This window comes from Ranitomeya imitator, chromosome 1, assembly GCF_032444005.1.
Source record: "Ranitomeya imitator isolate aRanImi1 chromosome 1, aRanImi1.pri, whole genome shotgun sequence".
NCBI classification, from domain to species: Eukaryota; Metazoa; Chordata; class Amphibia; order Anura; family Dendrobatidae; genus Ranitomeya; species Ranitomeya imitator.
Genome location: NC_091282.1, coordinates 1,252,203,016 through 1,252,227,145, shown reverse-complemented (window position 1 = coordinate 1,252,227,145; position 24,130 = coordinate 1,252,203,016). Strand labels below are relative to the sequence as shown.

Sequence of the window (24,130 nt, the reverse complement as noted above, 5' to 3'; positions counted from 1 at the left end):
GCAATTTCCAAAGGACTTTTCAATCACAGACTTCACTCTAAACCACATGCAACTGGGACTTGCTTGCAATAAAACAGCATTTTCCATTATGTCTATTGGTTGTTTCAAACTCTACACTGCATTCAACTCACAAATATATTGCACTTTAAAAGTTGTGCACCTCCAATGAGACAGTCACAGACAAAATGCACACATATGTAAATTCAAGTCTCACGATGGTGTAACCATATATATAGGGAAGTGCTGTAGCTGTACAGTCTCTCACTATGATGTATAGGGAAGTGCTGTAGCTGTACAGTCACTCCGTGTGATATAACGTGAGGTGCTGGAGCTGTGTAGTCTCTTAGTTTGGTATATGGGGAAATGCCGTAGCTTACTGTAGTTTGCGGTTTATAAGACACACCAGATTATAAGACGCACAGCAAATTTTGAGGAGAAAAATAGGAGAAAAAACTTTTTTGAATAAAATGGTGGTGCTTCTTACAATCTATGCCTCTTATTGCTTACTGGGGGTGGTGGCTGCAGTGACGAGGGGTCCCAGGGTCACTGCTGGTGGAGGAAGGAGTGGGTCGATGCTGCGGACCCCAGACTGGGAGAAAGGAGTATTCGGATGTGCGATGCTGCTGTGCTCAGTGGTGCAGGGGCTCAGCCGCCATTATTTGAATGTCCAGAGCCCCCGTACTTCCATGGTTTACTTCGAAGTGGACTCCGGGAAAATGGTTGCTGGGGGCAGCGCATGCTCCGATGAGATCTCCATCTGGAAGGTCAGATTGGGGGCTTATACACAGCATTATAGAATGCTGTATATAAGCCCTGAAAGGGGGTGGCAGTAACTTGTATCGGCCAAATCTGGTAATAGGTTCCCTTTAAATTTTTTTTCATTGATGGTAAATTTAGACTCCGGGGTCTCATTGAGGCAAATGAGCCGGTTGTCTTTTTATTTCATGTGAACGAATATATATATAAAAAATATAGTATGTATGTATCTATTAGGGTTGAGCGAAACGGGTCGGCCATTTTCAGAAGTTGCCGACTTTTGGCAAAGTCCCCTGTGTGGGGTCGGCCATGAGGTCGGCGATCTTCTGAATCTGGTATCGGAATTCCGATACCGAGTTCCGATATGTTTGAAATATCGGAAATCGGTATCGGAATCCATATTTAAGTGTAAAATAAAGAATTAAAATAAAAAATATTGCTATACTCACCCTCTGACGCGCCCTGGTACTAACCGGGAGCCTTCCTTCCTTTGAATCAGCGCGTGAAAGAACTTCCGATGACGTCGCGGCTTGTGATTGGTTGCGCGACCGCCCATGTGACCGCTCATGCGACCAATCAGAAGTCGCGACGTCACCGAAGGTCCTTCAAGCGCTGATTCTTAGGAAGGAAGGCTGCCGGAAAGAAGCAGGGCGCGTCCGAGGGTGAGTATATACCTAATAGGAATATACTCACCCTCGGACGCGCCCTGCTTCTTTTTGGCAGCCTTCCTTCCTAAGAATCAGCGCTTGAAGGACCTTCGGTGACGTGGAAGCTTCTGATTGGTCGCGTGAGCGGTCACATGGGCGGTCGCGCAACCAATCACAAGCCGCGACGTCATCGGAAGTTCTTTCACGCGCTGATTCAAAGGAAGGAAAACTGCCGGTTAGTACCAGGGCGCGTCAGAGGGTGAGTATCGCAATATTTTTTATTTTAATTCTTTATTTTACACTTAAATATGGATCACAGGGCCTGAAGGAGAGATTCCTCTCCTTCAGACCCTGGGAACCATTGGAAACCCAATGCACTGCATTGGGTTTCGTGTTTCGGCCGACCCCGACCCTGACTTTTTTATAGGATCGGCCGATTTCACTCGACCCAACTTTTGAAAAAGTCGGGTTTCGTGAAACCCGATCCGATCCTATAAAAGTAAAAGTCGCTCAACCCTAGTATCTATATATATATATAATTGTCTCAGAATCTGTTTGTCTGTAACTGAAATCTCGCGTTGCTGATTGGTCGCACCTGGCTGGCCTCGACCAATCACCGTTCATAAATAAACTATATACATATACTAGAACAAGAATAACATGAAGGACAGTCTGTGAGGGAGAAAATAACATGGAGGACAGTCTGCGGGGGTGAGAATAACATGGAGGACAGTCTGTGAGGGAGAGGATAACATGGAGGACAGTCTGTGAGGGAGAGGATAACATGGAGGACAGTCTGTGAGGGAGAGAATAACATAGGGGACAGTCTGTCAGGGAGAGGATAACATGGAGGACAGTCTGTGAGGGAGATAATAACATTGAGGACAGTCTGTGAGGGAGAAAATAACATGGAGGACAGTGTGTGCTTGAGAGAAAAACATGGAGGACAGTATGTGAGGGAGAGAATAACATGGAGGACAGTGTGTGAGGATGAAAAGAATATGGAGGACAGTGTGTGAGGGAGAAAAATAACATGAAGGACAGTCTGTTAGTTAGAGAATAACATGGAGGACAGTCTGTGAGGGAGAGAATAACATGGAGGACAGTCTGTGAGGGAGCAAATAACATGGAGGACAGTCTGTGAGGGAGAGAATAACATAGAGGTCAGTCTGTGAGGGCGAGAATAACATGAAGGACAGTCTGTGAGGGAGAGAATAACATGGAGGACAGTGTGTGAGGGAAAAAATAACATGGAGGACAGTCTGTGAAGGATAGCATAACATGGAGGACAGTCTGTGAGGGAGAAAATAACATGCAGAACAGTGTGTGTTTGAGAGAATAACAAGGATAAAAGTCTGGGATGGAGAGAATAACATGGAAGTCAGTCTGTGAGGGCGAGAAGAACATGGTGGACAGTGTGTGAGGGAGAGAATAACATGGAGGACAGTGTGTGAGGGAGAAAATAACATGGAGGACAGTCTGTGAGGGAGATAATAACATGGAGGACAGTCTGTGAGGGAGAGAATAACATGGAGGACAGTCAGTCTGTGAGGACGAGAATAACATGAAGGACAGCATGTGAGGGAGAGAATAACATGGAGGACAGTCTGTAAAGGAAAGAATAACACGGAGGACAGTCTGTGAGGGAGAGAATAACATGGACGACAGACTGTGAGGGAGAACAGTCTGTGAGGGAGAGAATAACATGGAGGTCAGTCTGTGAGGGCGAGAATAACATGAAGGACAGTTTGTGAGGGAGAGAATAACATGGAGGACAGTGTGTGAAGGAGAAAATAACATGGAGAACAGTCTGTGAGGGATAGAATAACATGGAGGACAGTCTGTGAGGGAGAGAATAACATGGAGGACAGTCTGTGAGGGAGAGAATAACATGGAGGTCAGTCTGTGAGGGCAAGAATAACATATAGGACAGTCTGTGAGGGAGAGAATAACATGGAGGACAGTCTGTGAGGGAGAGAAGAACATGGAGGACAGTCTGTGAGGGAGATAATAACATGGAGGACAGCCTGTGAGGGCGAGAATAACATGAAGGACAGTCTCTGAGGGACAGAATAACATGGAAGACAGTCTGTGAGGGAGATAGTAACATGGAGGACAGTCTATGAGGGAGAGAATAACATGGAGGATTTTCTGTGAGGGAGAAAAAAAATGGAGGACAGTCTGTGAGGGAAAGAATATCATGGAGGACAGTCTGTGAGGCAGAGAATAACATGGAGGACAGTCTGTGAGGGAGAGAATAACATGGAGGATAGTCTGTGAGGGAGAAAATAACATGGAGGACAGTCTGTGAGGGAAAGAATATCATGGAGGACAGTCTCTGAGGGTGAGAAAAACATGAAGGACAGTCTGAGAGGGAGAGAATAACATGGAGGAAAGCCTGTGAGGGAGAGAATAACATGGAGGACCGTCTGTGAGGGAGTTAATAACATGGTGGAAAGCCTGTGAGGGAGAGAATAACATGGAGGGCAGTCTGTGAGAGAGAGAATAGCATGGAGGACAGTCTGTGAGTTAGAGAATAACATGGAGGACAGTCTGTGAGGGAGAGAATAACATGGAGGACAGTCTGTGAGGGAGGGAATAACATGGAGGTCAGTCTTTGAGGGAGAGAATAACATGGAGGACAGTCTGTGATTTAGAGAATAACATAGAGGACAGTCTATGAGGGAGAGAATAACATGGAGGAAAGTCTGTTAGAGAGAGAATAACATGGAGGACAGTCTGTGAGGCAGAGAATAACATGGAGGACAGTCTGTGAGGGAGAGAATAACATGGAGGAGAGTCTGTGAGGGAGAGGATAACATGGAGGAGAGTCTGTGAGGGCGAGAGTAACATGAAGGACAGTCTGTGAGCAAGAGAATAACATGGAGGGCAGTCTGTGAGGGAGAGAATAACATGGAAGACAGTCTGTGAGGGAGATAATAGCATGGAGAACAGTCTGTGAGGGAGATAATAACATGGAGGTCAGTCTGTGAGAGCAAGAATAACATGGAGGACAGTCTGTTAGTTAGAGAATAACATGGAGGACAGTCTGTGAGGGAGAGAATAACATGGAGGACAGTCTGTGAGGGAGAGAATAACATGGAGGACAGTCTGTGAGGGAGGGAATAACATGGACGACAGTCTGTGAGGGAGGGAATAACATGGAGGACAGTGTGTGAGGGAGAGAATAACATGGAGAACAGTCTGTGAGGGAGAGAATAGCATGGAGAACAGTCTGTGAGGGCGAGAATAACATGGAGGTAAGTCTGTGAGAGCAAGAATAACATGGAGGTCAGTCTGTGAGAGCAAGAATAACATGGAGGACAGTCTGTTAGAGAATAACATGGAGGACAGTTTGTGAGGGAGAGAATAACATGGAGAACAGTCTGTGAGGGAGAAAATAACAGGAGGTCAGTCTGTGAGGGCGAGAATAACATAGAGGACTATCTGTGAGGGAGAGAATAACATGGAGGACAGTGTGTGAGGGAGAGAATAACATGGAGAACAGTCTGTGAGGGAGAGAATAACATGGAGGTCAGTCTGTGAGAGCAAGAATAACATGGAGGACAGTCTGTTAGTTAGAGAATAACATGGAGGACAGTCTGTGAGGGAGAGAATAACATGGAGGACAGTCTGTGAGGGAGGGAATAACATGGAGGACAGTCTGTGAGGGAGGGAATAACATGAAGGTCAGTCTGTGAGGGAGAGAATAACATGGAGGACAGTCTGTGAGGGTGAGAATAACATGAAGGACAGTCTATGAGGGAGAGAATAACATGGAGGACAGTCTGCGAGGGAGAATAACAGGAGGTCAGTCTGTGAGGGTGAGAATAACATAGCGGACTATCTGTGAGGGAGAGAATAACATGGAGGACAGTGTGTGAGGGAGAAAATAACATGGAGGACAGTCTGTGAGGGTGAGAATAACATGAAGGACAGTCTATGAGGGAGAGAATAACATGGAGGACAGTCTGCGAGGGAGAATAACAGGAGGTCAGTCTGTGAGGGGGAGAATAACATAGCGGACTATCTGTGAGGGAGAGAATAACATGGAGGACAGTGTGTGAGGGAGAGAATAACATGGAGGACAGTGTGTGAGGGAGAAAATAACATGGAGGACTGTCTGTGAGGGAGAGAATAACATGGATGTCAGTCTGTGAGGGAGAGAATAACATGGAAGACAGTCTGTGAGGGAGAGAATAACATGAAACAGACTGTGAGGGAGAGAATAACATGGAGGGCAGTCTGTGAGGGTGAGAATAATATGAAGGACAGTTTGTGAGGGAGAGAATGACATGGAGGACAGTGTGTGAGGGAGAGAATAACATGAAGGACAGTCTGTGAGGGTGAGAATAACATGAAGGACAGTCTGTGAGGGAAAGAATAACATGAAGGACAGTCTGTGAGGGTGAGAATAGCATGGAGGACAGTCTGTGAGGGAGAGAATAACATGAAGGACAGTCTGTGAGGGAGAGAATAACATTGAGGACAATCTGTGAGGGAGAAAAGAATATGGAGGGCAGTCTGTGAGGGAGAGATAACATGGAGGGTAGTGTGTGAAGGAGAGAATAACATGGAGGGCAGTCTGTGAGAAAGAGAACAACATGGAGGACAGTGTGTAAGGGAGAGAATAAACATTTTCCCCATTTTTAAGTTTATCATATGGTAAAATAAATGGTGTATTTGAAAACTATAAATCATCCTGTAGAAAACAAGCTGTCATAAAGAGATAGATGACTAATAAAGTTTTGACTCTTAAAATAAAGACAGGAGGAAATTAATTGCAGTGTGTCCAATGGGTTGAAACATAAATGTAAGCACCAATGTTAATATGAATACAAGATGGTGGCCCAATTCTTGGCGTGGGATTTAAACACCGCTTCGCTGATTGGTCACGGCCAGCCGGACGCCACCAATCAGTGATATTGGATTTAAACACCGCTTCACTGATAATGTGTATATTTTACAAGGAAAATCTTATGTATTCATTGCATTATTCTTAAATCTTCATAAATAGACTGCATACATATTCTAGAATACCCGATGTGTTAGAATCGGGCCACCATCTAGTATATATATATATATATATATATATATATATATATATATATATATATATATATAGCAGACCAAATTTTTGGACACACCTTCTCACTTAAAGATTTATCAGTATTTTCATGACTATTAAAATTGTACATTCACCCTGAAGGCATCAAAACTACGAATTAACACATGTGGAATTATATACTTACAAGAAAGCAAGAAAGAGTGAAAATACTGAAAATGTGTCTTATATTCTAGGTTCTTCAAAGTAGCCACCTTTTGCGTTGATTACTGCTTTGCACACTCTTGGCGTTCTCTTGATGAGTTTCAAGGGGTAGTCACCGGGAATGGTTTTCAGTTCACATTTGTGCCCTGTCAGGTTTAATAAGTGGGATTTCTTGCCTTATAAATGGGGTTGGGACCATCACATGTGTTGTGCAGAAGTCTGGTGGATACACAGCTGATAGTCCTACTGAATAGGCTGTAAAAATGTGTATTATGGCAAGAAAAAAGCAGCTACTTAAAGAAAAACGAGTGGCCATCATTACTTTAACCCCTTCAAGACCCAGCCTATTTTGACCTTAAAGACCTTGCCGTTTTTTGCAATTCTGACCAGTGTCCCTTTATGAGGTAATAACTCAGGAACGCTTCAACGGATCCTAGCGGTTCTGAGATTGTTTTTTCGTGACATATTGGGCTTCATGTTAGTGGTAAATTTAGGTCAATAAATTCTGCGTTTATTTGTGATAAACACGGAAATTTGGCGAAAATTTTGAAAATTTCGCAATTTTCACATTTTGAATTTTTATTCTGTTAAACCAGAGATATATGTGACACAAAATAGTTAATAAATAACATTTCCCACATGTTTACTTTACATCAGCACAATTTTGGAAACAAAATTTTTTTTTGTTAGGAAGTTATAAGGGTTAAAATTTGACCAGCAATTTGTCATTTTTACAACGAAATTTACAAAACCATTTTTTTTAGGGACCACCTCACATTTGAAGTCAGTTTGAGGGGTCTATATGGCTGAAAATACCCAAAAGTGACACCATTCTAAAAACTGCACCCCTCAAGGTACTCAAAACCACATTCAAGAAGTTTATTAACCCTTCAGGTGCTTCACAGCAGCAGAAGCAACATGGAAGGAAAAAATGAGCATTTAACTTTTTAGTCACAAAAATTATTTTTTAGCAACAATTTTTTTATTTTCCCAATGGTAAAAGGAGAAACTGAACCACGAAAGTTGTTGTCCAATTTGTCCTGAGTACGCTGATACCTCATATGTGGGGGTAAACCACTGTTTGGGCGCACGGCAGGGCTTGGAAGGGAAGGAGCGCCATTTGACTTTTTGAATCAAAAATTGGCTCCACTCTTTAGCGGACACCATGTCACGTTTGGAGAGCCCCCGTGTGCCTAAAAATTGGAGCTCCCCCACACGTGACCCCATTTTGGAAACTAGACGCCCCAAGGAACTTATCTAGATGCATAGTGAGCACTTTGAACCCCCAGGTGCTTCACAAATTGATCCGTAAAAATGAAAAAGTACTTTTTTTTCACAAAAAAATTATTTTAGCCTCAATTTTTTCATTTTCACATGGGCAACAGGATAAAATGGATCCTAAAATGTGTTGGGCAATTTCTCCTGAGTACACCTATACCTCACATGTGGGGGTAAACCACTGTTTGGGCACATGGTAAGGCTCGGAAGGGAAGGAGCGCCATTTGACTTTTTGAATGAAAAATTATTTCCATCGTTAGCGGACACCATGTCGCGTTTGGATAGCTCCTGTGTGCCTAAACATTGGCGCTCCCCCACAAGTGACCCCATTTTGGAAACTAGACCCCCCAAGGAACTTATTTAGATGCCTAGTGAGCACTTTAAACCCTCAGGTGCTTCACAAATTGATCTGTAAAAATGAAAAAGTAATTTTTTTTCACAAAAAAATTCTTTTCGCCTCAATTTTTTCATTTTCACATGGGCAGTAGGATAAAATGGATCATAAAATTTGTTGGGCAATTTCTCCCGAGTACACCGATACCTCATATGTGGGGGTAAACCACTGTTTGGGCACTCGGCAGGGCTCGGAAGGGAAGGCGCGCCATTTGACTTTTTGAATGGAAAATTAGCTCCAATTGTTAGCGGACACCATGTCGCGTTTGGAGAGCCCCTGTGTGCCTAAACATTGGAGCTCCCCCACAAGTGACCCCATTTTGGAAACTAGACCCCCCAAGGAACTTATCTAGATGCATATTGAGCACTTTAAACCCCCAGGTGCTTCACAGAAGTTTATAACGCAGAGCCATGAAAATAAAAAATAATTTTTCTTTCCTCAAAAATGATTTTTTAGCCTGCAATTTTTTATTTTCCCAAGGGTAACAGGAGAAATTTGACCCCAAAAGTTGTTGTCCAGTTTCTCCTGAGTACGCTGATACCCCATATGTGGGGGTAAATCACTGTTTGGGCACATGCCGGGGCTCGGAAGTGAAGTAGTGACGTTTTGAAATGCAGACTTTGATGGAATGCTCTGTGGGCGTCACGTTGCGTTTGCAGAGCCCCTGATGTGGCTTAACAGTAGAAACCCCCCACAAGTGACCCCATTTTGGAAACTAGACCCCCAAAGGAACTTATCTAGATGTGTGGTGAGCACTTTGAACCCCCAAGTGCTTCATAGAAGTTTATAATGCAGAGCCGTGAAAATAATAAATACGTTTTCTTTCCTCAAAAATAATTATTTAGCCCAGAATTTTTTAATTTTCCCAAGGGTAACAGGAGAAATTTGGCCCCAATATTTGTTGCCCAGTTTCTCCTGAGTATGGTGATACCCCATATGTGGGGGTAAACTACTGTTTGGGCACATGCCGGGGCTTGGAATTGAAGTAGTGACGTTTTGAAATGCAGACTTTGATGGAATGCTCTGCGGGTGTCATGTTGCGTTTGCAGAGCCCCTGGTGTGCCTAAACAGTAGAAACCCCCACAAGTGACCCCATTTTAGAAACTAGACCCCCCAAGGAACTTATCTAGATAGTGGTGAGCACTTTGAACCCCCAAGTGCTTCACAGACGTTTACAACGCAGAGCCGTGAAAATAAAAAATCATTTTTCTTTCCTCAAAAATTATGTTTTAGCAAGCAATTTTTTAGATTCACAAGGGTAACAGGAGAAATTGGACCCCAGTAATTGTTGCGCAGTTTGTCCTGAGTATGCTGGTACCCCATATGTGGGGGTAAACCACTGTTTGGGCACACGTCAGGGCTCGGAATTGAGGGAGCACCATTTGACTTTTTGAATACGAGATTGGCTGGAATCAATGGTGGCGCCATGTTGCGTTTGGAGACCCCTGATGTGCCTAAACAGTGGTAACCCCTCAATTCTAACTCCAACACTAACCCCAACACACCCCTAACCCTAATCCCAACTGTAGCCATAATCCTAATCACAACCCTAACCCCAACACACCCCTAACCACAACACTAACCCCAACATACCCCTAACCACAACCCTAATTCCAACCCTAACCCTAAGGCTATGTGCCCATGTTGCGGATTCGTGTGAGATATTTTCGCACCATTTTTGAAAAATCCGCGGGTAAAAGGCACTGCGTTTTACCTGCGGATTTTCCGCGGATTTCCAGTGTTTTTTGTGCGGATTTCACCTGCGGATTCCTATTGAGGAACAGGTGTAAAACGCTGCGGAATCCGCACAAAGAATTGACATGCTGCGGAAAATACAACGCAGCGTTTCCGCGCGGTATTTTCCGCACCATGGGCACAGCGGATTTGGTTTTTCATATGTTTACATGGTACTGTAAACCTGATGGAACACTGCTGCGAATCCGCAGCGGCCAATCCGCAGCCAAATCCTCACCGTGTGCACATAGCCTAATTCTAAAGGTATGTGCACACGGTGCGGAAAACGCTGCGGATCCGCAGCAGTTTCCCATGAGTTTACAGTTCAATGTAAACCTACGGGAAACAAAAATCGCTGTACACATGCTGCGGAAAAACTGCACGGAAACGCAGCGGTTTACATTCCGCAGCATGTCGCTTCTTTGTGCGGATTCCGCAGCGGTTTTACAACTGCTCCAATAGAAAATCGCAATTGTAAAACCGCAGTGAAATGCGCAGAAAAAAACGCGGTATATCCGCCATAAATCCGCAGCGGTTTAGCACTGCGGATTTATCAAATCCGCAGCGGAAAAATCTGCAGAGGACCAGAATACGTGTGCACATACCGAAACCCTAACCCTAGCCCTAACCCTACCCCTACCCCTAACCCTAACCCTACCCCTACCCCTAACCCTACCCCTAACCCTACCCCTAACCCTAACCCTAACCCTACCCCTAACCCTATTCTAACATTAGTGGAAAAAAAAAATTTCTTTATTTTTTTATTGTCCCTACCTATGGGGGTGACAAAGGGGGGGGGGGGGTAATTTATTATTTTTTTTATTTTGATCACTGAGATAGATTATATCTCAGTGATCAAAATGCACTTTGGAACGAATCTGCCGGCCATTTTGGAAGATGGCGGCGCCCGGGAGAAGACGGACGGGACCCCGGCTGGATCGGTAAGTATGATAGAGTGGGGGGGACCACGGGGGGGGATCGGAGCATGGGGGGGGGATCGGAGCGCGGGAGGGGTGGAACGGAGCACGGGGGGCGTGGAACGGAGCACGGGAGGGGGTGGAATGGAGCACGGGGGGGTGGAACGGAGCACGGGGGGGCGGATCGGAGTGCAGGGGGGGTGATTGGAGCACGGGGGGGTGATTGGAGCACGGGGGGAGCGGACACGAGCACGGGGGGAGCGGAGCACAGGACAGAGGGGAGCTGGAGCAGTGTACCGGCCAGATCGGGGGGCTGGGGGGGCGATCGGTGGGGTGGGGTGGGGGCACACTAGTATTTCCAGCCATGGCCGATGATATTTCAGCATCGGCCATGGCTGGATTGTAATATTTCACCCGTTATAATAGGTGAAATATTACAAATCGCTCTGATTGGCAGTTTCACTTTCAACAGCCAATCAGAGCGATCGTAGCCACGAGGGGGTGAAGCCACCCCCCCTGGGCTAAACTACCTCTCCCCCTGTCCCTGCAGATCGGGTGAAATGGGAGTTAACCCTTTCACCCGATCTGCAGGGACGCGATCTTTCCATGACGCCACATAGGCGTCATGGGTCGGATTGGCACCGACTTTCATGACGCCTACGTGGCGTCATGGGTCGGGAAGGGGTTAAGAAATGAAGGTCAGTCAGTCCGAAAAATTGGGAAAACTTTGAAAGTGTCCCCAAGTGCAGTTACAAAAACCATCAAGCGCTACAAAGAAATTGGCTCACATGAGGACCGCCCCAGGAAAGGAAGACCAAGAGTCACCTCTGCTTCTGAGTATAAGTTTATCTGAGTTACCAGCCTCAGAAATCGCAGGTTAACAGCAGCTCAGATTAGAGACCAGGTCAATGCCACACAGAGATCTAGCAGCAGACACATCTCTACAACAACTGTTAAGAGGAGACTTTGTGCAGCAGGACTTAATGGTAAAATAGCTGCTAGGAAACCACTGCTAAGGACAGGCAACAAGCAGAAGAGACTTGTTTGGGCTAAAGAACACAAGGAATGGACATTAGACCAGTGGAACTCTGTGCTTTGGTCCAATGGTCCAAATTTGAGATCTTTGGTTCCAACCACTATGTCTTTGTACAATGCAGAAAAGGTGAACGGATGGACTCTACATGCCTGGTTCCCACCGTGAAGCATGGAGGAGGAGGTGTGATGGTGTGGGGGGCTTTGCTGGTGACACTGTTGGGGATTTATTAAAAATTGAAGGCATACTGAACCAGCATGGCTACCACAGCATCTTGCAGCGGCATGCCATTCCATCCGGTTTGCGTTTAGTTGGACCATCATTTATTTTTCAGTAGCACAGAGACCCCAAACACACCTCCAGGCTGTGTAAGGGCTATTTGACCAAGAAGGAGAGTGATGGGTGCTACGCCAGATGACCTGACCTCCAGTCACCAGACCTGAACCCAATCGAGATGGTTTGGGGTGAGCTGGACCGCAGAGTGAAGGCAAAAGGGCCAACAAGTGCTAAGCATCTCTGGGAACTCCTTCAAGATTGTTGGAATACCATTCCCGATGACTACCTCTTGAAGCTCATCAAGAGAATGCCAAGAGTGTGCAATGCAGTCATCAAAGCAAAAGGTGGCTACTTTGAAGAATCTAGAATATAAGACATAATTTCAGTTGTTTCACACTTTTTTTGTTAAGTATATAATTCCACATGTGGTAATTCATAGTTTTGATGCCTTCAGTGTGAATGTAGAATTTTCATAGTCATGAAAATACTGTCCAAACTTTTGGTCTGTACTGTATACATACATACATACAGTGGGTACGGAAAGTATTCAGGCCCCTTTAAATTTTTCACTCTTTGTTTCATTGCAGCCATTTGGTAAATCCAAAAAAGTTCATTTTTTTCACATTGATGAACACTCTACTCCATCTTGACTGAAAAAAACCAGAAATGTGGACATTTTTGCAAATTTATTAAAAAAGAATAACTGAAATATCCTATGGTCATAAGTATTCAGCCCCTTTGCTCAGACTCTCATATATAAGTCCCATGCTGTCCATTTCCTTGTGATCCTCCTTGAGATGGTTCTCCTCCTTCATTGGAGTCCAGCTGTGTGTAATTAATCTGATAGGACTTGATTTAGAGCGGCGCACACCTGTCTATATAAGACCTCACCGCTCACAGTGCAAGGAAATGGGCAGCATGTGACTTAAATATGAGTGTCTGAGAAAAGGATCTGAATACTTATGACCATGGGATATTTCAGTTTTTCTTTTTTAATTTGCAAAAATTACTACATTTCTGTTTTTCAGTCAAGATGGGGTGCAGAGTGAACATTAATGAGAAAAAATGAACTTTATGGAATTTACCAAATGGCTGCAATGAAACAAAGAGTGAAAAATGTAAAGGGGTCTGAATACTTTCCGTACCCACTGTAAATGTGATAAGATTATATGCATAAGTCTTATCATATCAAACTGAAAATGCCGTTCTGAGCTTCTCTTGGAGCATTATTTTCTTTCTCTATGTCTCCTAATGTGCAGCACAATAAAAGCTAAAAAGTGGACGCTACACCGAGAGAAGTATCTCCACTAATGCACCCTTGGGAAAAAGCTAATTATCATATTATGCGCCCTGACCTTTATAAAACTACATCTCTGGAATAGACAAAAGAAACAATTTTCTAAAACTAAGTTTTATTCAGGTATTGAACTTATTCTTCATAATGAAGCCAGTTAAAAGTGAAGGTCCTCTTTGTTTACCATTTTTTAGGATCCAGTCTCCCGCTGCTCAGATATTTGCTTACCAGGAAGCAGAAAAATGCCAGCAAACATTGTTCATACCTGCTGCTATGACTGTGTCCCATGTTCAGAAGGCGAAATATCCAATATCACCGGTATGTGATATTATGTGATGATAATAATAGTAAATGTGGCGTATGAGGCCACGTTCACACATTCGATATTTGGTCAGTATTTTACATCAGTATTTGTAAGCCAAAATAAGTAATGGAACAATCAGATGAAAAGCATGATAGAATCAAGTTCACTCCTTCTGCAGTTTTGACTCACTCATGGTTTAGCCTTACAAATACTATTGTAAAATACAGACCAAAAACTGAACGAGTTAATGTGGCCTGTCTCCTCTTGCTCGGCTTTTGTGCCTCCCACTGCCCAATATATTACTAATATGTTCGCTACTCGAACAGAGCAAATTCTAACGTTTAGGTGCTCATAACGAGTATAATGGGAGTCAATGAGAAATCTGAGCATTTTTCCTGCAGACTCTAAAACGAGGTCTGTGGGCAGTGAGATTATTGAAGTGGATGGAATTAGTGCTGAATGGAAGGAGAAAAGTATGGGAAGACGCCTGGAAGCATCTCTGAGATCCAGATCGCTGTTAAGAACAAAGGTGTCACACTTTTATCCCACTTTAAGGAGTAACAATAAAACATTCAAAATCAAAGAGAAATTGGAGTTTACAGGAAATAAAAATGTTAAGAATCATTCTTTCCTGTATAATGACTCGTATATCAGGCAGGATTTTAAAAAAATGATTTTAAAATAATAATTTAAGTAAACCAAAATTGAAATTTTCAGTAGCAACTTGGAAATTCCATATAATTCATGAAGGAAGCAAGAACTGCCCAAAAAAGTGATGGAATTGAGACTCAGATACAGTATACCCTATATTAGACATAAAGTAGGGCCTCATACACATGCTGTTCAAATTGTCATGTAGTGGCACTTCAAGACTCATAAAGTCTTTGCACAAGTGGAAAGGCGGTCAAACATTACAAGCAGAATCATTCATACACCATTGAAGGCACCAACTATAGCACCACATTCAAATATTGTGAAAAAAGTATAGTTGTACTTTTACACTCTGCACAGTTCAAAGCCTGCCAAAAGTTACAAGCAGGGTCATCCATAGACCCTTGAAGGCATCAACTGTAGTACTTCATTCAAATATTGTGAACAAAGAACAGCAGCAACTGTTTAAGTAGGCACATAAGTGGGATCATTGTGCTAATGATGGGGTCATCATCACTTACTATCTTTGTGGATTTCTCAAAGTTTTGGAGAACTGCACAAATGTCAGACTTCCATTTACCACTCTTCAGTTGTGATGTGTGGAGGCTTACCAGAATGCCGACTGGCATGTAGGAGCTGGTATTTCACAACTCATCTCTGCTGTTCACAAAGCCTTGTCAGCATGTACAGGGTGGAGGTACAGTGCATGGTGTTTAGCTGGCACTTGCATGCGCTGCTGCAGTACTGCTAGAGAGGTGGCAGCTGTAGCTGACTTGCAGAAATCGCATTAATGCTGTGTACCCTGGCTGGAATCTATGGCAAATATGGATAGGTTTTTAGAAACCGCTGAGCTACCAAGTTGAGCATTTTGGCCAAGCATAGTACGTGTGTGAGCCTGCCAAGCTTCACAGCTGCCTCCAGGTCACACATGAACATGCAATGTTGTAGGTTCAGAGCCACTCATCTGTCTGGTCTGTTATCCCTTTCAATAATTGGTCTGCGGTGTGTGTGTGGTTTGTCTCCTAGATAAATTAGCTTCAGCAGAGCCTGTTACTACTTCTCTGTGTCAGTGATGCAATTTCCAGCTGATGTGGATGATGTGTTTTCTCATATCAGCATGCGTTTATGAGAAATCGCTCCTGTCAAACCAATCTAATCAGTTTTTATGAAGAGGTAAGCTATAGGCTGGACCACGGTGAGTCATTGGACGTGGTATATCTCGATTTTTCCAAAGCGTTTGATACCGTGTCGCACAAGAGGTTGGTACACAAAATGAGAATGCTTGGTCTGGGGGAAAATGTGTGTAAATGGGTTAGTAACTGGCTTAGTGATAGAAAGCAGAGGGTGGTTATAAATGGTATAGTCTCTAACTGGGTCGCTGTGACCAGTGGGGTACCGCAGGGGTCGGTATTGGGACCTGTTCTCTTCAACATATTCATTAATGATCTGGTAGAAGGTTTACACAGTAAAATATCGATATTTGCAGATGATACAAAACTATGTAAAGCAGTTAATACAAGAGAAGATAGTATTCTGCTACAGATGGATCTGGATAAGTTGGAAACTTGGGCTGAAAGGTGGCAGATGAGGTTTAACAATGATAAATGTAAGGTTATACACATGGGAAGAAGGAATCAATATCACCATTACACACTGAACGGTAAACCACTGGGTAAATCTGACAGGGAGAAGGACTTGGGGATTCTAGTTAATGATAAACTTACCTGGAGCAGCCAGTGCCAGGCAGCAGCTGCCAAGGCAAACAGGATCATGGGGTGCATTAAAAGAGGTCTGGATACACATGATGAGAGCATTATACTGCCTCTGTACAAATCCCTAGTTAGACCGCACATGGAGTACTGTGTCCAGTTTTGGGCACCGGTGCTCAGGAAGGATATAATGGAACTAGAGAGAGTACAAAGGAGGGCAACAAAATTAATAAAGGGGATGGGAGAACTACAATACCCAGATAGATTAGCGAAATTAGGATTATTTAGTCTAGAAAAAAGATGACTGAGGGGCGATCTAATAACCATGTATAAGTATATAAGGGGACAATACAAATATCTCGCTGAGGATCTGTTTATACCAAGGAAGGTGACGGGCACAAGGGGGCATTCTTTGCGTCTGGAGGAGAGAAGGTTTTTCCACCAACATAGAAGAGGATTCTTTACTGTTAGGGCAGTGAGAATCTGGAATTGCTTGCCTGAGGAGGTGGTGATGGCGAACTCAGTCGAGGGGTTCAAGAGAGGCCTGGATGTCTTCCTGGAGCAGAACAATATTGTATCATACAATTATTAGGTTCTGTAGAAGGACGTAGATCTGGGGATTTATTATGATGGAATATAGGCTGAACTGGATGGACAAATGTCTTTTTTTGGCCTTACTAACTATGTTACTATGTTACATCTGAGATGGAGGTTGAGAAGGAGCAGTAAGGGGTGCTTACTTGATAGAGGTAGGTCCATCAATCCTCAGCAATGGTAGCACTTGTCGTGCCAGGCTGGCACTCAGCCCCAGCCTCCACAATGTTCACCCAGAGTGCCATTAGTGAAATGTACAGTCTCTAGCCAAAGTGCCTGTCCATGTGTCGATTGCTGAGATGATGATTCCAGTAACGGCATTGTAACAACACCGATGATGTTCCTGGACACATGCTGGTACAAGGTAGGGATGCTATACAGGGAAAAATAGTGGCAGCTTGGGACTGAGTACCGAGGGACCAAATTTATACACCTGTAGCAGGGCAATTTTGGTTTTTATTTCAAACCAATGAAACTGCACACAAAGCAAGTTCTCCAGTATGCAGTATATGACAATAGTCAATTTTTGAACCACCAAATTTGCAGACCTGTAACAGTACAATTTTGGCTTTTACTTCAAAACAATGAAATTTCACACAAAGCAGGTGCTACAGCATAAATAACAATAGTAAATTTTTTTGAGCAAAAATATTTTGTGAACTGTACCAGGCCAAGCATTTTTTAAAAATGTTAACCCGCCATAATTTTACACAACGTATGTTTAACTGTATGAATAAGTAATTGAATTAAAAAAAATGTTGAATTTTTTGGAGTTTTATATACAACCGTAATGTAAAAGGAATCCTTTTAACATGTATCAATTAAATATTGAATCCATAAAAAGTTTTGGAACTTTTTTTGGAGTGTTATATATAGCCGAAATGTAACAAGAACCACTTTTATATGTATGTATGAGTCACTGAATCCATAAAAAGTTTTTGAAGGTTTATTTTTAGTATATACCACAGAAATGTACAAGCACATACTACTCTATAGCTATGTAAATTAAATCACCATTGTCCCATTTATATTACTGGCACTTCCTAATAGACATCAAAACACTTTTCGGACTGACAACCAGTCAGCCGAATAAATTGAAGAGATCCAGAATTTAAATTTAAAATAAGGCTTTATTCATGGACAACATATCCCGTGCCATAGTGCACAAGCACCAAAATTGAAGATGGGGGGGTCACATAAGTATAACAAGCTAAAAGCATATAATGCCACATAGCAGAAAATAGTGCTGCATATAAACTTATTCCATCACACTTTAGCTGCCTAAGCATACACACAGTGGATCCAGTTAAAATAAAAATATAGAGAACAGTAACAATAGCTACCTGTGGCTGACCCAGCGTCCCACCTCACCCCAACGCGCGTTTCGCAATCCAGCTACTTCCGGGGGCGTCTGCGAAACCATTATAGTGCCTTGTTTAAAAATGTCCGAAGCCTTAACCCGCCAAGAGCTTTCTTTGGCTTTAAGATCCATCTGAATGGATAATCTATTCAATTAAAGAAAGAATTTCTTTTTTTTTTTTTTTCCAAAAGTTTTATTGGGTTTTATATTTTGATTGGAAAGGGTAGATAAGGAGGGGGAGGGAGGGTAAGGGGAGGGATACGAAAGTAGGGAAAGAACCCCTATGAAAATAGGGGAGACAAGCAATCACATATACTGTAAGAATTTACAAGGTAATGTAGCATAAAAATAATACTTAAGAGAGTATTGAGTACAATATATGTTAACAAGGGAAATGATATCTGTAACTCTCTTATACTAGAAATTAAATTAGCTTTGAAGTTGCAGTAGACTATGAATTTTAAGCTATATGTATTGCTAAGATTAGTATGGATAAGACAACGTAATAGACCCTGTAAAGTAATAGTACTCTGAAGCTGTCCAGTAAAAATGAATAATATGCGAAGGCCTGTCGGCTCCTGGTCATCTCCTGATGACCCTTGGACTTTGTGGGCGGAAGAGTTCGGTTCATTTACATGCTACAATGTGGAGTATCAGAGGAAGAAAAGGAAGAAAAATATTTTCCGACATGCTCGGAGAAGATTTAGTTCAAGTTGAGGAAGTGGGCCCTGAGGAAGACCTAGTCGGGTTTATACCCGCACGGTTCAGAAAAACCGCTGCCTCTGCTGGAGAAGAAAAGGTGTACCATTTAGATGCAAAGTGAAACCTCAAGTTAGAAGACTGGTACCAATTATACTGTATTCCTGCCAGTTGCAATCTTTGGGTGGAGTGCTGAAACAGTCTACGTTTTTGTAAGGTGTCTTTGCACAGATCCCTATAGAAGGTTAAGTGGCCGTATGGGGAGGATAGGAACCTTGGGTTTCTTGCAATGTCCAGCAGTGAGTCTCTCATCCAGTTGGGATAAAATGAAACAACAACATCTGCGGTTATATTTGATGGTAGAGAAGATGGCCTGCGTATCCTGAATGTTTTTTCCACCAAATTTTTCCCTTGGGTAGTGGGGAACAAGTGGGAGATCATGGAGGAGACGTAGCCTCCCAATTGGGATTTTTTAACCGATTCAGGGATCCCTCGGATTTTTAGGTTGTTTTTCCTTTTAAAGTTCTTGAAGGTAGCCAGGCTATTCTGGAGTGAGGCTATCTCATTCTTTATATTGACCAGGGGATCCGAAAGCACCGAAACGCCCCCCATAATATCAGAACGTGTCGTTTCCTGATTTTTGCTAGGTGAAAACGATTTTAGGGTATAGGTATGTTTATCAGAAGAATCAGAGGGTTGAGCAGTAATTAATTGTGAAAAGGTATCCTTGAAAAGCTTTTTAATGAGTTTTTCAGATGATTTAGCTCCGTTTGCATCCATAGAGATTAGGAAAGCTTTGCATAGATTGGTCATAAAACTTTCTGAAGGGTGGTCATCAGAAGCTAAAATGTTATCTATCAGTGAGTTATTAAAGGAACGCTGCCCTTGTGACAGGTTTTTCCCCAATTTACCAAAGACTTCTTTCCGTGGAAGCGTTTCAGCGGTCGCAGAGTCCCCATAATTTATCAAGTCATTTAAGGCAGAGTCAGGGTGTGATGAAGTTGATGATGATGGTGATGACAAAGCATCATCAGGCTCACTCCCCTCTGATGAGAATTCCTCACCGTAGTCACAGGAGTCCATTTCCTCAGTGAACTCCTCAGAGTGAATGCTCTCTAGTTGATCCATAGAGCCGAGGGACCCATTTGATTGATTCTTAATGATTTGATTGTTATATTTATATTTATGAGATCCAGAGGATGAGATTACCGGCAACTCCCCCCTCTCCACCATACTGCTGCTATTTATAGTGTGAGATGCGTTAAAGTCTAAGGTCTTTATTGCTTTTTTCAATTGCTTTATTGTTTTATTAAGGGGACTGTCCTCCGGCTGACCCTGCTGTGAGGCTGATTCTGGCTCTTCATATGAGTGTCTGTCCCATGTCCCCCAAGTGCTGTTACTTCTTTTAACTGAGAAGGATGTGCCCTCTCTGTTCCTTTGCATGGAGAGTGCTCCCATGGTGTGAGATGAATGAGGTGGTTCCAGCAGAAGCCGTCGCTGTGCTGCTCTCCTCTCTCCCTCTAAGGCTATGTTCACACCTTGCGTCGGGTCCCTGCGGGTTTTCCCGCAGCGGATTTGATAAATCTGCAGGGCAAAACAACTGCGGTTCTCCCTGCAGATTTATCGCGGTTTGTTCCGCGTTTTCCGCTGCGGGTTTCCGCCTATACTATTGATGCTGCATATGCAGCAATATGCAGCATCAATAGTAATGTTAAAAATAATAAAAATTGGTTATACTCACCCTCTGACGTCCGGATCTCCTGGGCGCTGCACCCGGCGGTCCGGTTCCAAAGATGCTGTGGGAGAAGGACCCTTCGTGACGTCACGATCATGTGACCGCGACGTCACCGCAGGTCCTGGTCGCACAGCAACTCTGACCGGACGGCCGCGTGCAGCGCCCAGGAGCTCCGGACATCAGAGGGTGAGTATAACCAGATTTTTTATTTTTTAACCCCAAATATGGTTCCCAGGGCCTGGAGGAGAGTCTCCTCTCCTCCACCCCGGGTACCACCCGCACATTATCCGCTTACTTCCCGCAACGTGGGCACAGCCCCATGCGGGAAGTAAGCGGTTCAATGTATTCCTATGGGTGCAGAATCGCAGCGATTCTGCACAAAGAAGTGACATGCTGCGGGTTGTAAACCGCTGCGTTCCCGCGCGGTTTTTCCCGCAGCATGTGCACAGCGGTTTGCGGTTTCCATAGGGTTTACATGTTACTGTAAACGCTATGGAAACTGCTGCGGACCCGCAGCATCAAAATCGCGGCGGTTCCGCGGTAAAAACCGCTAAGTGTGAATATAGCCTACTACTCCCGGCGTCTGGGCTCCCTCCCCTCCTTTTTATCCTGGAGTGAACACAGGCGCGTCATACCTGAGCCCACTTCTTGAGGTCCGGAGCATCTGGGATATCCCTCCGCCGCTGTGCTGCGGTGAAGCCGGTGATTCGTCCCTTGAATCCTCCTTCGGCTGCCTAATGTGTGGGATGGTGCTGATTTTTCGTCGCTTTGTTCCTTCCTCACTGTCCAGCGCCGCTGCTTTGTAAGGAGCTGGGATTCTTGTCGCTGGGGTTGCAGATCTTCCGGCAGGATCCCTCCGCCGCGTCGCGGTAAAGTAGTCCCCGCCATTCTCTCTGCTTCTTACCGGATTCCCAGCCACCGGCACCGGGGTTGTAGCGGGGGTCTCTTCAGCCGCCGACCGGTCTATCAGCTGTGCTTTCCTGGGCTTCTGAGCTGTTTTAGTACGGCACTGCGTCTGGTTGTTTTGTGGCACGAGACTGTGTGTTCCTCCCCCGGAGGGAAGCAGGCCTCCATTAGGCCTCTCCCGGGGACTTCCCTGCCCCATTGTAGGAGATTTCTTCTGTGTGCCAGCATTTTTTCTCTCTCCTCTCATTCCTGGCATGTTCCAGTATGTTGTGGAGTCAAATAATCCACATTTAAGTATGCTGCAGTAGCAATAAATAGGGGATTAGCAGGAGCCCTGCAAGTGCACGTCCACTCCTGTCCCCTGGCAAACCACGCCCCACGAAAGAATTTCTTTTAATCAAAAAATATTTTAACTATAATAATCGATATTACTCTGCCACAATATGTATTTTCGGCTATTATATTGACAATTTATGGACAAAAAAAAACCTTGCTGTTCAAACAACAGCCCCTAAGCTAATTAAATCACCATTGTCCCATTTATATTACTGGCACTTCCTAATAGACATCAAAACACTTTTCGGACTGACAACCAGTCAGCCGAATAAATTGAAGAGATCCAGAATTTAAATTTAAAATAAGGCTTTATTCATGGACAACATATCCCGTGCCATAGTGCACAAGCACCAAAAACTGAAGATGGGGGGGTCACATAAGTATAACAAGCTAAAAGCATATAGTGCCACATAGCAGAAAATAGTGCTGCATATAAACTTATTCCATCACACTTTAGCTGCCTAAGCATACACACAGTGGATCCAGTTAAAATAAAAATATAGAGAACAGTAACAATAGCTACCTGTGGCTGACCCAGCGTCCCTAAGATTGCCTTGTGCAGGCATGTACTACAGAGGACAGAGAATGAACTTCAATCCAATATTGCAGCCAGCATGCAGCCAGCGGGTAAGGAAAGGGTGAATCAAAAACCCAAAAACCCCGCCTCCATGGCTGAAGATTGTTCCCTCCAAATTCAGGTGACAGTGTCCCTTTAAGCTTTTTTTAGGTTTAAATACCACCGTAATGAAACAAGAACTGCGCTAAAGTGTATGGTTAAAACATTTAATCCATAAAAAATTTTGAAGATTTTTTTGAGTGTTATATAACACCCTTTACCCAGACATATTCATTCCTCAAGAAAGGTTTATCCTGCTCCCTTCGTTATTAGATCACACCCATTACAAGTGTTCTATTTGTACTGCCTGCTGGTTGAACGAGATGTAATGATGGGTCACAAACTCTTCAGTGGACCCCATCTCTGCTGCCAGTCATAAGTAACGACCCCCCCTGGGATGCCAACTGTCGGTACCAAAAAGCATGTAATGTTCCATGGATAAGTAATTGAATCCACAAATATTTTACAATGCTTTTTTTGGAGTGTTATATAGTGGTGTGAAAAAGTGTTTGTCCCCTTCCTGATTTCTTATACTTTTGCATGTTTGTCACACTCAGGGTTTTTTAAGTTTTGGCATATCCATTTTTTGCTCCCCTTCTTCCCACAGCCTGTTGTGAATTCTGTTGTCAAGCTCCCTCCTGTGGTCTTGAATGGTACTTCGGCTGGTTCTGTCCATGGACTCCCTCTGGTGGCTGTGAGTGGAGTTGCTGCTTCTGAGTTTCTTTCCACAGGTGACGAGGTTAATTCGTTAGCTGGCTGCTCTATTTAACTCCACTTAGATCATTGCTCCATGCCACCTGTCAATGTTCCAGTATCTGTCTAGTTCGCTCCTGCATCTCTCTGGTGACCTGTCTACTCCAGCAGAAGTTAAGTTCCTGCTAGTATTATTTGTTTTCTATTTTTCTGTCCAGCCTGCTATTTTGATTTTGTCTTGCTTGCTGGAAGCTCTGGGATGCAGAGTGGAACCTCCGCACCGTGAGTCGGTGCGGAAGGTCTTTTTGCGCACTCTGCGTGGTTTTTTGTAGTTTTTGTGCTGACCGCAAAGTTACCTTTCCTATCCTCTGTCTGTTCAGTAAGTCGGGCCTCTCTTTGCTAAAATCTATTTCATCTCTGTGTTTGTGATTTTCATCTTAACTCACAGTCAATATATGTGGGGGGCTGCCTTTACCTTTGGGGAGTTTCTCTGAGGCAAGGTAGGCTTTATTTTTCTATCTTTAGGGCTAGCTAGTTCTGAGGCTGTGACGAGTTGCATAGGGAGCGTTAGGAGCAATCCACGGCTATTTCTAGTGTGTGTGATAGGATTAGGGATTGCGGTCAGCAGAGTTCCCACTTCCCAGAGCTTGTCCTGTATTATTGTAACTATCAGGTCTTTCCGTGTGCTCTTAACCACCAGCTCCATTATTGTCCTAACCACCAGGTCATAACAGTACAGGTGGCCCAAAGTATTAATGCATCTCAATAGAGGGATAAGAGAAGTTCTGAGACCATTTTTTTTTCTTTGCAGTGTGTTTTGTCTCTCTTTTCCCCTTTACCTCTGGGTGGTTCAGGACACAGGTGTAGACATGGACATTCAAGGTCTGTCCTCTTGGATGGATAATCTCACTGCAAGGGTACAAAACATT

The 24,130-nt window shown here is 43.8% G+C and overlaps 1 protein-coding gene across 1 annotated transcript in view; it reads left to right on the top strand.

Moving 5' to 3' along the window:
* Positions 1 to 572: 572 nt before the first annotated feature.
* Positions 573 to 24,130, top strand: part of LOC138657542 (vomeronasal type-2 receptor 26-like) — a 42,713-nt gene continuing 19,155 nt past the window's right edge. Inside the window, exons 1-2 of the mRNA XM_069745313.1 lie at positions 573 to 764; positions 13,793 to 13,916. Coding sequence (XP_069601414.1) covers positions 573 to 764; positions 13,793 to 13,916 — 316 coding nt within the window. The remainder of the gene's footprint in view (positions 765 to 13,792; positions 13,917 to 24,130) is intronic.